The sequence below is a fragment of the Haliotis asinina genome, chromosome 7 (assembly GCF_037392515.1).
Source record: "Haliotis asinina isolate JCU_RB_2024 chromosome 7, JCU_Hal_asi_v2, whole genome shotgun sequence".
NCBI classification, from domain to species: domain Eukaryota; kingdom Metazoa; phylum Mollusca; class Gastropoda; order Lepetellida; family Haliotidae; genus Haliotis; species Haliotis asinina.
Genome location: NC_090286.1, coordinates 31,350,183 through 31,362,322, shown reverse-complemented (window position 1 = coordinate 31,362,322; position 12,140 = coordinate 31,350,183). Strand labels below are relative to the sequence as shown.

General features: G+C 45.1%; 1 protein-coding gene across 1 annotated transcript in view; it reads right to left on the bottom strand.

Moving 5' to 3' along the window:
- LOC137291041 (sushi, von Willebrand factor type A, EGF and pentraxin domain-containing protein 1-like) overlaps positions 1-12,140 on the bottom strand; it is a 54,898-nt gene that overhangs the window by 10,382 nt on the left and 32,376 nt on the right. The window contains exons 26-29 of the mRNA XM_067822300.1: positions 10,284-10,451; positions 9,389-9,562; positions 2,210-8,494; positions 486-674 (exon numbers count right to left, since the gene is read on the bottom strand). Of these exons, the coding sequence (XP_067678401.1) occupies positions 486-674; positions 2,210-8,494; positions 9,389-9,562; positions 10,284-10,451 (6,816 nt within the window). The remainder of the gene's footprint in view (positions 1-485; positions 675-2,209; positions 8,495-9,388; positions 9,563-10,283; positions 10,452-12,140) is intronic.

Genomic DNA, 12,140 nt, shown 5'->3' with positions numbered 1-12,140 from the left:
TGACTTCTAGTAATATTCCAGCAATATCACGACAGGGGACACTTCGGCAATGGACTTCACACATTGTGTTCATGTGGGGAATCGAACCAGGGTTTTCGGCGGAACGAGAGGACGCTTTAACCACTGGGATATCCTAACGCTCCTCTCAATCTTACAAGTATTGAGGAATTTACATGAATAATCAGTTGCTGAAACACACACGTTATTGTGTATAACGTATGGACCCTTGAAGATGAGAGTTACTGCTGGTCTTCAGTGACCCACACGAAGAAGCGACTAAGGGGATCGGGTGGACAGGCTAAGTAACATTGTTGACATATCATCGTACCCCGTTTGTACTGATCAATGCTTGTGCTGTTGATCACTGGATTGTTTGGCTTGGTCTTTATTCGAACACTACAGATAGCCGTGTATGACATCATATGATACGTATATAGCGCCATACGGAACATTGCTGCGTTAATCGAAAAAATATTTTGTCTCACCTATACTGCAGGCAGGCAATTCTCCGCTCCAGCGGCCTGAGGCTAGACAAGTCATTGTGGTCTCTCCGCTGAGGGAGAACCCATCTCCACAGGAGAACTGTATGGTCTCGTTGTAGCGCGTGCCGCTCACCGGGTCTCCAGATACCACCACGACGTTGGCCGGGACTGAGATCGGGCCACAGTCCACAGCTAAGAACATAACATACCGTTACAAAAACAATCCTCAAGTCAAGGAAGAAAGTATATTCCTGCCCTCCTTTTTGCTCAAGATGGATAAACCGATATATGGAATCAATTGGTCCTTTTTTATATACACTGCTACAAACATTACGATGTATTACTCTAATCAAGTCCTATTTCGTGACATGCATTATTATTGAAAAATTGATTTGGCACATTGTTGCTTCATAATTAGATTACTGTTTGTATACTGTGTCTTCCGTTTCAATATTTGAATGATCACATGATTGAAAACAATCTTCAGGGCGCATCCAGGGCCTCCTTTCCAAAGTCACTAATGTAGCCTCATTGCAGTGATAAGCAACGAGAGTTAGGTTCTACCTTAGCAAAGGCTGCTTTGTGAAAGGAGCGTCACGGCTGAAAGTCGCATTAATTTTATCCTACCTCAAGTAGGAATGTCCATCTCTGATTGGTTCACGTGATCTTGAACACATGAACATATATGCCCGATGTATGGCCGTACACCGCCAAAGCGGGGTATAGATCTTTGCAAGGCAGAAAAAAATCATTTATACCCCGCCCCGTGGAAAAAGCATGAATAGACGACAGTCAGTGCACCGTGAATGGTGTTTTAGATCGGCTTGTACCGTGTAAGTAAAATATATATGATCGAATTTCACTTTGTTTTCTTGATATATTTACGCTATAAGTTGTTCACATGAACAAACATCAAGGGTACCTCAACCCATGGTCCCCGAGGGCCCATTGAACAACGTATTTATCTTACCGAACTCCTCAATGTTAATTTTGAACTGTTTGTAGCATGGGTATCCGATCGTACACTTCAGCCAACCTGCGCGAATCAAACTATTCAAATCTTGCATCTTGCTGGGTTTTTCTCGTAGGTATTGTCTTAGTAAAGTCGACGCGATGCAATTCCCCTTCTTTATATTCACAGGGAATACTTTTAGACGTTTTGTGAAAATTTATTTGTTGGAAAGAGATTCAAATGGTTTCGTAGCTGATTTAGAGTTATCTCCCTTCCACTGATTTCCATTCGCAAAACATAGGTAATTTCCATGCATTATGCGTTACATGAGATAAAAAGAGTAACCACCACGAAGTACCGAATGAGTTGCTATTGACAGCGGGGTGTATTGCAATGTTCCGCGCTTGTGAGTGAGTGAGTGAGTGAGTTTGGTTTTACGCCGCTTTTAGCAATATTCCAGCGATATCACGACAGGGCACACCAGAAAATGGGTTTCACATAATGTACCCATGTGGGGAATCGGCGTCTTCGGCGTGACGAGCGAACGCTTTAACTGCTAGGCTACCCCGCCACCCCTCCGCGCTTGTAAGCGAGGTACTTTGAAAATAACAGAAGAACGTTCAGCCAATCAGAAAACGACATTTATGTGTGAGGTAAGATAATTTCGTTGTGGCATCATGATTCAAGGTTATATGGGGTTTTATGCATGTCTCGTTAGGTTTTATCCACCTCGAATCCAGCACAACACAAAACTACAGCTTGTAATATCACTTACGTGTACACGTCTGCCCTTCACCACTCCAGGTTCCATCCTCCTGACAAGTGATCTCTTCCTGACCACTCAGAATCTCTCCCACTTCACAGTAGTACCGCACGGATCCACCATAACTGAAGTCCGACCCCACAAACAGTGCGCCAGTTGATGGGATCCCGCAGTTCACCTTAATGCATATCTGCCCCTTGGCACTCCAGCTACCATCCGCTTGACAAACACCCTCTGATTCCCCGATAAGTGTAAACCCAGTTTGACAATAATACCTCAAAGTAACTCCAAACGTGAATTCGCTTTCGTCATACAGCGCCTCTGTCTGGGGTCTTCCGCAGTCAACAATATGACAAGATGCCGCTGTTCCTGACCACGTTCCATTTGCTTCACAACTTAGATCAGCGTCTCCTTCCATATTGAACCCTTCTGGACATGTGTACCGTATTCGACCCCCATAGAGGAAGTCGGTCCCACTGAATTCAGCTGTTCTGGGTGGCTCTCCACAACTGACTCGTTGACACTGGGGAGCAAGACCACTCCACGCTCCAGTGATGAGGCAGGTTATTATAGCACTCCCTGTCATATAGTATCCTTCAGGACAAGAGTACGTCACTGATCCCTCATATGTAAAGTCAGATCCTGTGAACAGCGCTCCTGATGGTGGCTGACCACAGCTGACCCTGGTACAATTCGGTGAACCACTACTCCACTTTTTATTGGACTGACATATAATCTCTGCTTCTCCTTCCATATTATACCCAACTGGACATTCATACACAACTCTTCCTCCAAATGTGAAATCCGATCCAGAGAAGGCTACATCTCGTGGCGGTTCACCACAGCTGATTTCCTGACAGTAAGGTAAAGTTCCACTCCAAGACCCAGTCTCCATGCAAGTTGACTGTGTCTGGCCAATAAGTTCATAACCAGGATCACAAAAGAAGGAGATGGTTCCTCCGAAATAGTAATCCCATCCCGTATAACCAGTTTCAGTCGCTGGCATTCCACAGAAGACTTTACTGCACACTGGAACCTCCTCGCTCCATGTCCCGTCTTCTTGACAAACGTGACTCAGCGTCCCAGATGATAGGCTGTAGCCGGCTATACAGGCATATTGAACCACAGAATGTAAAGTGGTCGAGTTAAACGTTATTGAGGCATAGTCAGCTGTTTCTGGAGGTCCACAATCTACAGGAACACAGTCCAGTCTGGCATCACCCACCCATGTACCCATGTCACAAACAGCTCGGGGATCTCCTTGGAGGATGTATCCAGAGTTGCAAACGTATCTTGCTACTTGGATTGCGCCCACATACTCCACAGTTACTGAAGCGTGGTCGAAGACAACAGGGGGACCACACTCTATCTTTTCACACACTGGAACATCTCCGATCCAGGATCCCAAAGCTCCACATTCTAAAACATAATTACCTTCTCTTCTATATCCAGGATAGCACTCATATGTTACTCTTTGCCCAAAGTCAAAATCGGCACCAACGATTGTGGAGAACGGTACTGGGGGTGGTTCACGACAGTTGACAGGGTGACAGATTGGTGGACGGTCAGTCCAGCCACCTTCTGCATTACACTGTCTGAGCATGTTCCCTACAGCGTTGTATCCAGCTTCACAGAAATATGTAACTTGGTCATTAAATAGAAACGTGTCTCCTGGGGAACCGCCATCAAGTTTCCTGTATCCACCATGTTGGATAGTGTGTGGGGCTTCACATGAAATAAGTACACATGTTGGCGCGTCACTGCTCCAGGTGCCGTCTTCCTGGCACACCAGCACACTATCGCCATCAATCTCATACCCTGGACTACACTGGAACTCCAGTACTGACTCGTACATATACTCTGTCCCAATAACTAATCCATTCTCGATACTGTCTATGGAAGAGCAGGCTACTAAGCTGCATCTGGGAGGAACGTCAGACCAACTTCTGCTCTGAAGACACCGAAGTGAAGATTCACCATCAATCTGGTACCCAGTGTTGCAGGTGTAGGTGACGGTGACCCCCACAGCATACTGGTCAGTGTTCGAGCTTGATGTGGATATACTGTTTAATACCTCCGGTGGTGATTCACAAACAATTATTTCACAGAAGGGTATTTCAGCACTCCATTTTCCATTTGCTTCACATGTATGTCTATTCTCCCCGACTAACTCATACCCGAAATCACATGAGTACTCTATAACGTCTTCAAAGAGGTAAGACGCTCCTGACACCATTCCATGTTCAGGTGCCCTTGGTATCCCACACGTCAATCTCTCACAGAAAGGACTCTCTGTCTCCCAGAATCCAGTTGCCAAGCAACGTCTGATTCCAGTTCCCACTAGCAGAAATCCTTCATCACAGATATACTTAATGCTCTGTCCATATATAAACTCTCCGCCTTCAATCTGCCCATGGTTGATAGGCGCGGGAGAAGGACAATGAACGGGCAGACAAACAGGGGCATCCGTGTCCCACTGTCCTGTGTTGAGACATCTTCTCAGCTGTGAACCCATCATCTCATATCCATCATCACATGTGTAACTTAAGACTTCATCCGTGGCTACAACGCTACCATGTTCTATGTTCCCTGGTCTTGGACATACGATCTTAGTGCATGACGGTTCTCTACTGCTCCAGGCTTTTGTGGCTAAACATCTAATTCTGTCACTGCCAATCAATTCATAGCCATCGTTGCAAACGTAAGATGCTTCATCGTTGTAGTTGTAGCTTTGTTTTGGGTATATCATCCTTCCGTTTGGAATTGTGGACTGTGGGTTTGGGCATCGGATGAGAATGCACATTGGTGTTTGTCCTGACCATGATTTGTCTTCCTGGCATTCTCTTGTTTCTTCTCCAATTATTTCAAAGCCTTGATCACATGTGTACACAATCTTACTCTGATACGTGTTGTCCGACTCCGAAATAGTTCCATGGTCAAATGTACCAGGGTCTGGACACGAGATTATCTGACATGTAGGGAAAGGTGAATCCCATGTTCCGTCTGGTTTGCAGCGACAGGTGGAAGCAATTCCAATAAGTTCATATCCAACATCACATCTGAATCTCAACTGACTTCCAAACGTGTAATTGCCTTCCACTGTTAAATGTTCAGCTGGTGGTGGTGCTGGGCAGGTTACAATCTCACATCGGACGGAAGGTGATGTCCAGGAACCATCAGCCTGACATTGTACCTGGGTGTCTTCTATAGGATTGTAGCCAATCACACACTGAATAGACACCGTTGACCCAAATACTGTTCCGTTTTCCAGATTCGCAAAGGCATTGGCAACCTGAGGAGGTTCTCCACAAGGAACCGGCTCACATGTTGGTATTTCTATTGTCCAAGCACGATCCGGTTGGCAAGAGGCAGTTGATTCCCCCTTCAGTATGTAACCATTATTACAGGAAAATGTCACAGAATCACCGTATGTAAAGCTGTCCCCAGACATGAGTCCATTCACTGGAACTACTGGTGGTGGGCACGTGACCTTTTTGCAAGTTGGGTGCAGACTAAGCCATGATAGAGTTGGTAGGCACTGATTCATACCTACACCCTCCAGCTCATAACCTTCATTGCATATATATTGAAGTATCCTTCCTAAAGCATAACTATCGCCAACCACGCGACCATTTTCCAATTCTGGAGGAGCTGGACACTCAAGCATCACACACGTTGGGTGTGTGCCTGACCATTCACCAGTTTCTAAACATGTTCTTGATGGGTTTCCACGAAGGACAAAACTGGGTTGGCAGCTGTATCTCACTGTACCATCAAGCGTATTTGACTGAAGGATCGTTCGTCCATAATCAATATCAGGTAAATCTGGGCATACAATTGAATGACATCTTGGAGTTGATGGCTCCCAAAGTCCATCTGCTCCACACGTTCTTTCAGATGTTCCTTTAAGTTCAAATCCTCTGTTGCATGTGTAGGATATGGTTGACCCAAACGTATACACCGAACCGGTTATTTCTCCATTGGCAAATGCACCCGGTGGCCCACATGACTTTATTCTACAGACAGGAACCTCTTCCGACCATCTTCCTTTCAAGGTACATTGAAGTTTACTTTCTCCATAAAGCGAGTACCCGACGTTACACTCAAAGGTCGCATATGAACCATACTCTGTCCCTGTCATAATAAGGCGCCCATGTTCGAAACCATAAGCTGACAGATCATCGCATGTAATCCTATCACATGTAGGTTCTGTTAAGCTCCAGCTTCCGCTCTCCTGACACGAGCGCTCCTTAGACCCATTGAGAAAGTATCCTTCAAAGCATTCATACGTTGCTTTTAGACCATTGGGCGACACAGTCACTCTTCCTGAAGACAATGGTGATGGTGTTGGGCAGACAATCTTGACACAAATCGGGTCATCCCCACTCCACTGACCACTGGCGAGACAGGTTCTTTGGGAAGGTCCTTCCAGACGGAATCCTCTCTTACATGTAAAGTCAATGACTGTATTGAATTCACGCTGAAAGCTTGACGCACGTCCATGTGCCAGTTTTGGTCTTGGACATTCGACAACTTCACAAATGGGAATGGATGCATCCCATTCCCCATTGGCCCCACATGACCTGTTCTGTGATCCAACAAGGTTATAGCCCTCGTCACATACATATGATATCACAGCCCCATATGTGAAGTTATTCCCCAGCATGCGTCCGTTTGATGTAATATCTCCAGGCTTGTTACAGTGAACAGGTTCACAGACTGGGACTTCACCAGTCCATACTTTGTTTTCAGAACAAGTCCTGATAGCTTCGCCTACTATTGTGTATCCTGCAATGCATGAGTAGGAAACGACTGTCTGATACACCGTCTCTGTGGTGTTCAGAACTCCATATGCGATACCTGTGAGTTCTGTACAGTGGATAGGATTGCACGTGGGCTCTGATCCTTCCCACGAAAGATCGGCCTGGCATCTTCTCACTTCTAAACCGTCAAGCTGGTAACCGGGGTCACAGGAATATCTCACTATGGACCAAAGTTTAAGATCTTTGTAATGGAGCGCCCCATTTTTTACATTCCGTGGGGGTCTGCACTTAAGAGGACTGCAGACGGGCGCTTGATCTGTCCACGTTTTATCCGCCTGGCATGTTCGCACTGTTTCACCCACCAATTCATACCCTTCGTCACAGGAATATTCAACCTTACTCGTGTATGTCACTCCCAGGACGTTCACGTTTCCATCTTCAATAGCCTCTGGCTGAGGACATTCAACAGTCTGACAAGAAGGAGCATCTGCTGACCAGCGTCCATTACTGTTACACATCAGTTCAGCCTCCCCTACAAGATCAAATCCATCGTTGCAAAAATACGTCACCGTATTTCCATAAGTGCTCCTCCCTACCAGCCGAAAGTAACCGTTGTCTATGTCTATGGGAGGTGGACATTCTTTAGGTTCACACACGGGATATGAATCTGACCACGTGCTATCTGCCTGACATGTCATCTCAGTGACGCCATTGATAGTGTACCCTTCATCACACTGAAACGTAGCTACACTACCATATGTGATGGACGAAGCTGTAACTCGGCCGTTTTCTAACTTGGCAGGTTTCCCACACACATGGGGCTTACAAACAGGATCTCTTCCGCTCCACGAAGAGTTAGCCAAACAAAGGCGTCTCTTGTTTCCTTTCAGTTTATATCCATTGTCACATTCGTAGTTAATAGCGCCATTTAAATAGAAGTCATCCCCAGTGAATTCGCCATGTTTAATTTCATTGGGTTCGCCACAACTGACAGGTTCGCAAGTCACATCCCCACTCCACTGTCCATTTTCTAAGCATTCAATGGTGTCGTCCTCACTATGTCGGTAGCCCTCGTCACAAAGATACTCTATCAGTGACAGAAACTCAAAAGTGTCGCCATAGTGCTTCGCATGCGCCACAATAGGTGGATCAGGGCAGACGACAATTGTACACACTGGAACACGGGAATCCCAGCTCCCCGATGGCTGACAGCTGATCGTCTGCTTTGAATCTGCTGCAAATTCGTATCCAAAGTTACATTCGTAGTTGATCAGAGATCCAACCAAAGACTGTTCCGGAGTTGACGAGGGTCCACCGTTGTCTATTTCAGGGGGAGTACCGCAGTATACTGGGTCGCATGAAGGGACGCTTTTGTCCCAGGTGCCGTCGGCCTGGCAGAGGACAGCATTGTGAGGCGTTAGGAGGCGATTACCCGGAGTACATTCAAACTCTACCACTGCTTTAGGTCGGTAAGTGTCTGACGGGTTGGAGATGCGGGTATTCTCAGAGATCGGTGGCAGTTCGCAGGTGATTTCTGAAGTACAAATTGTGTAATGATAGCAAATATGTGAATCATAATACAACTTTTTATGTAGTTTTCTACATCACATCGTCTGTAGATACAATTTATTTTAAGATATGTTTTCTGTTTTCCCGAGAAAAGAAGCTGTGGTATAAAAGTGCTCCTCAGTTTAACATTGCAACTACCTGCCTATAGAGTGTAGGAGTTGGGTGGGAAGAAGGGCAACACATTCATTCCTTCTTTGGCTTTAAAAGTTGAGCATAAATAAATTTAAGTTTGATTGCGGCTTGTTATTTCCGCTATTTTCATGACTCTGTCAGTCACATCCTTCACCGACACCTACATGACAGGACATGCCAATCCTAAGATCAGGACTTCTTTCCATGTCAGGACCTCATTCCAACCCAAGGTCCATGTCGGGACCTCATTCCAACCCAAGGTCCATGTAAGGAAATCATTCCAACCCAAGGTTCAAGTCAAGGCATTGTTCCCACCCAAGGTTTAAGTCAAGGCATCATTCCCACCCAAGGTTCAAGTCAAGGCATCATTCCCACCCAAGGTTTAAGTCAAGGCATCATTCCAACCCAAGGTTCAAGTCAAAGCATCATTCCCACCCAAGGTTCAAGTCAAGGCATCATTCCCACCCAAGGTTCAAGTCAAGGCATCATTCCCACCCAGGTTTCCTGTCAGGGCATCGTTCTCACCCATGGAAAGGCATAATTCCCACCCAAGGTCCACAGGAGGGCATCATTCCCAACAAAAAGCCTTGTCAAAGAATCGTTCCTACATCCAACGTATATTACAGGCTTATTTCGAACCCCCAGGGCCTATGGCTGTTCATCGTAACCCATTCCTGCTGCCAACAACCAGTCATCGTTTCCCCTGCCTCCATACTCTGTGACGTACCTCTACATACTGGGGCGTCATTCTCCCATTCACCGTATTCGTTGCAGTACCTTGTCGCGGGACCCTCCAGCTCAAAACCTCTACGACACTTGTAGCGTATTCGGTTGTCGTAGTTGTAGTTGAAGCCTTCCACGAAGCCGTTCACTATGTTGCCTGGGTAACCGCAGGATACCTCTGCAATACAATCATACATGTATAAATACACATTGTTGTATTGTTTTCTATTTCTTGTTTGTCGTCTCACACATCGTCTCGGTTACTACTCTTACCGCATCACTTCCTGCTTCAAACATGTGGTTTCAGTGCCAAACGAGTATAGCCAAAGCAGTGTCTGTAGCGACCAACGTATTGTGTTGAGTGAAAAACATGGTTCTTACATCCACCATGTTGTTGACAAAAATCACTAACATATGGTTGATAACATGCATATGAGCACTTATCAACACAGCTAGGTCAGCGTAACCACCAGTACCTGGTTCGTGGGCTGTAAAGAAGAATTTGTATTGGATATATCTTTCTTTGTTACACAGATATATCCAAACATCGCTGTGTGGTGGTCGAAGGGACCTTCGTAGGCACGAGTTATCTGAGGATCGACACAATGCTTGTAAACATTAATTAACCCTTACTCTGACAAGTCGGTGGCTCAGTCCCCCACTCCCCACGAGTCCGGTCCCTGTAAACATGAATTTAACCCTTCCTCTGAAACGTCGGAGGTTCAGTCTCACACTCCCCACGAGTCCCTGTAAACATTAATTTAACCCTTACCCTGACAAGTCGGATGCTCGGTATCCCTTTCAGTTCCTGTAAACATTTATTCACCTTTATGCTGACAAGTCGGAGGTTCAGTCTCACACTCCCCACGAGTCTCCATGAACATTAATTTAACCCTTACTCTGACAAGTCGGAGGTTCACTCTCCCACTCCCCAGTGACGAGACATTGCAGCAAGTGGTACCCCGCCAGCTGGAAACCTCGGATACAGGAGTACTCAGCCTCTGATCCCGGGGTGATGGTCGTGAAGGTCACTTGGCCATAGTCGGGTTTCATCGGTGTGGGACAATCTGAAACAATAAGTGAATAAGTTCGGTTTTACGTCACTTTTAACAATATCCAAGCAATATCACCACTGGAAGATCAATGACCATTGAAGATGGTATGTACATCATCATCCTCCGTACAGTATACATCTGTACACATAATGGTACCATTTTCACATACAAAGTACCAATGCATCATTACCCCCGTGTCGGTTACAGGGCGTTATGCGTTTCATTCCGAGTCACCGCCGTGCGCATATAGATAACATTAGCGTGCTGTTGTGAAGATATGACTGTGTACAGAGTCATTCAGAGAGTTGTCGTTCACGTCCAAAGTAAACAATTAGTTTTGCATATGAATAGCATTTTATTACTGACACATGCTCACTTACCCCGTGGTTAATGTGCTAACACAGGTACTCATTTCTTAAAACCCATGGACGTGTCTTTTTGTCTGTTTTTGTTTGTTTGTTTGTTTGTTTTGTGTGTGTGTGTGTTTTTTTTTACAGAATTAACGATTTTAACGTTAGTAAATGACTTCCTTGGTTTGGATTAATGTACATGTTATAAACAGATTTTGGGGCATAATCTGGTGGTGAACTGTTTGGCAGATTTCATGTCTGTGTCTGGTTTCCAGTATGTGTGAACAGTGATGTTATCATAGATTATTATATGTGCAATCACTGTAAGAGTGAGTGAGTGAGTTGGTTTTTTCCCCCCTGCATTTAGCAATACTCCAGCAATATCACAGCGGTTGACACCAGAAATGGGCTTCACACATGAACCCACGTAAGGAATCGAACCTGAGCCTTCGGCGTGACGGGCGAACGTTTTAACCATTGGGCTACTCCACGGCCCCATGACTTTTAAGAAAGTCACATGCTACAAATGAAAAAAAAACTAGCGTTCTGCATGTGTTGAAACATTCAGCACTCAAACACTTTGGAAACAGTCCAACAAAATAAACCAATTCAAATATAGGTGTACCACATTGTATCTACGTGCAGAATCAAACTCGTACTTAGGTGTGACGAGCGAACGCTTCTGTGTACACACATAAAAACACACAACCCATGGGCGCACACAGCCACTCTTCAACAGTCAATACCTTACAAATAACGTTGTCATCAGTAATCGCCCGGTTTCCGGTATAAAGGGGGTCTGGTGTGAAGAGGTGGCAATGCATGACTTGGCAATAGAGGACCCAACAGTGTTCTTGGCCTCATCTTGCCCAATAGTCAACATTAATGTGCCACTGAATCATGTCCATATATAGTGAAACAGGTAACACCAGTGTTACTGTACCCAGCCCGAACGACGTTTTCATTAAACCAAATACAACACACTATGTTTATAGCAACATGACGGATAACACGAACTGATTTCTTTTTGTAGCGTGCATATGGTGTATATAATAGTGGAAATGTGTATATCCAACTAAGGATATAAGAACTAATATTAGTGATTATTATTAATATCATTGATCTTTTAATAATTATAATTTACTATACCCAACACGGCAGGGTATAAAATTGTGTGTCTCAATTTTTCCCTTCCGCTCAGTTATTCCGGAGTGCTGAAGACCTACTTGAAGTAAGTCTGCATCTCCTCTGGTTTTCCCATCTTATTTGGCTCCTTTTCAATGCAAAGTGAATAATTTGTCTCTGTCAAAAATACATATATTTAGGCAGTAATCGTTAGTCTAAATATGTA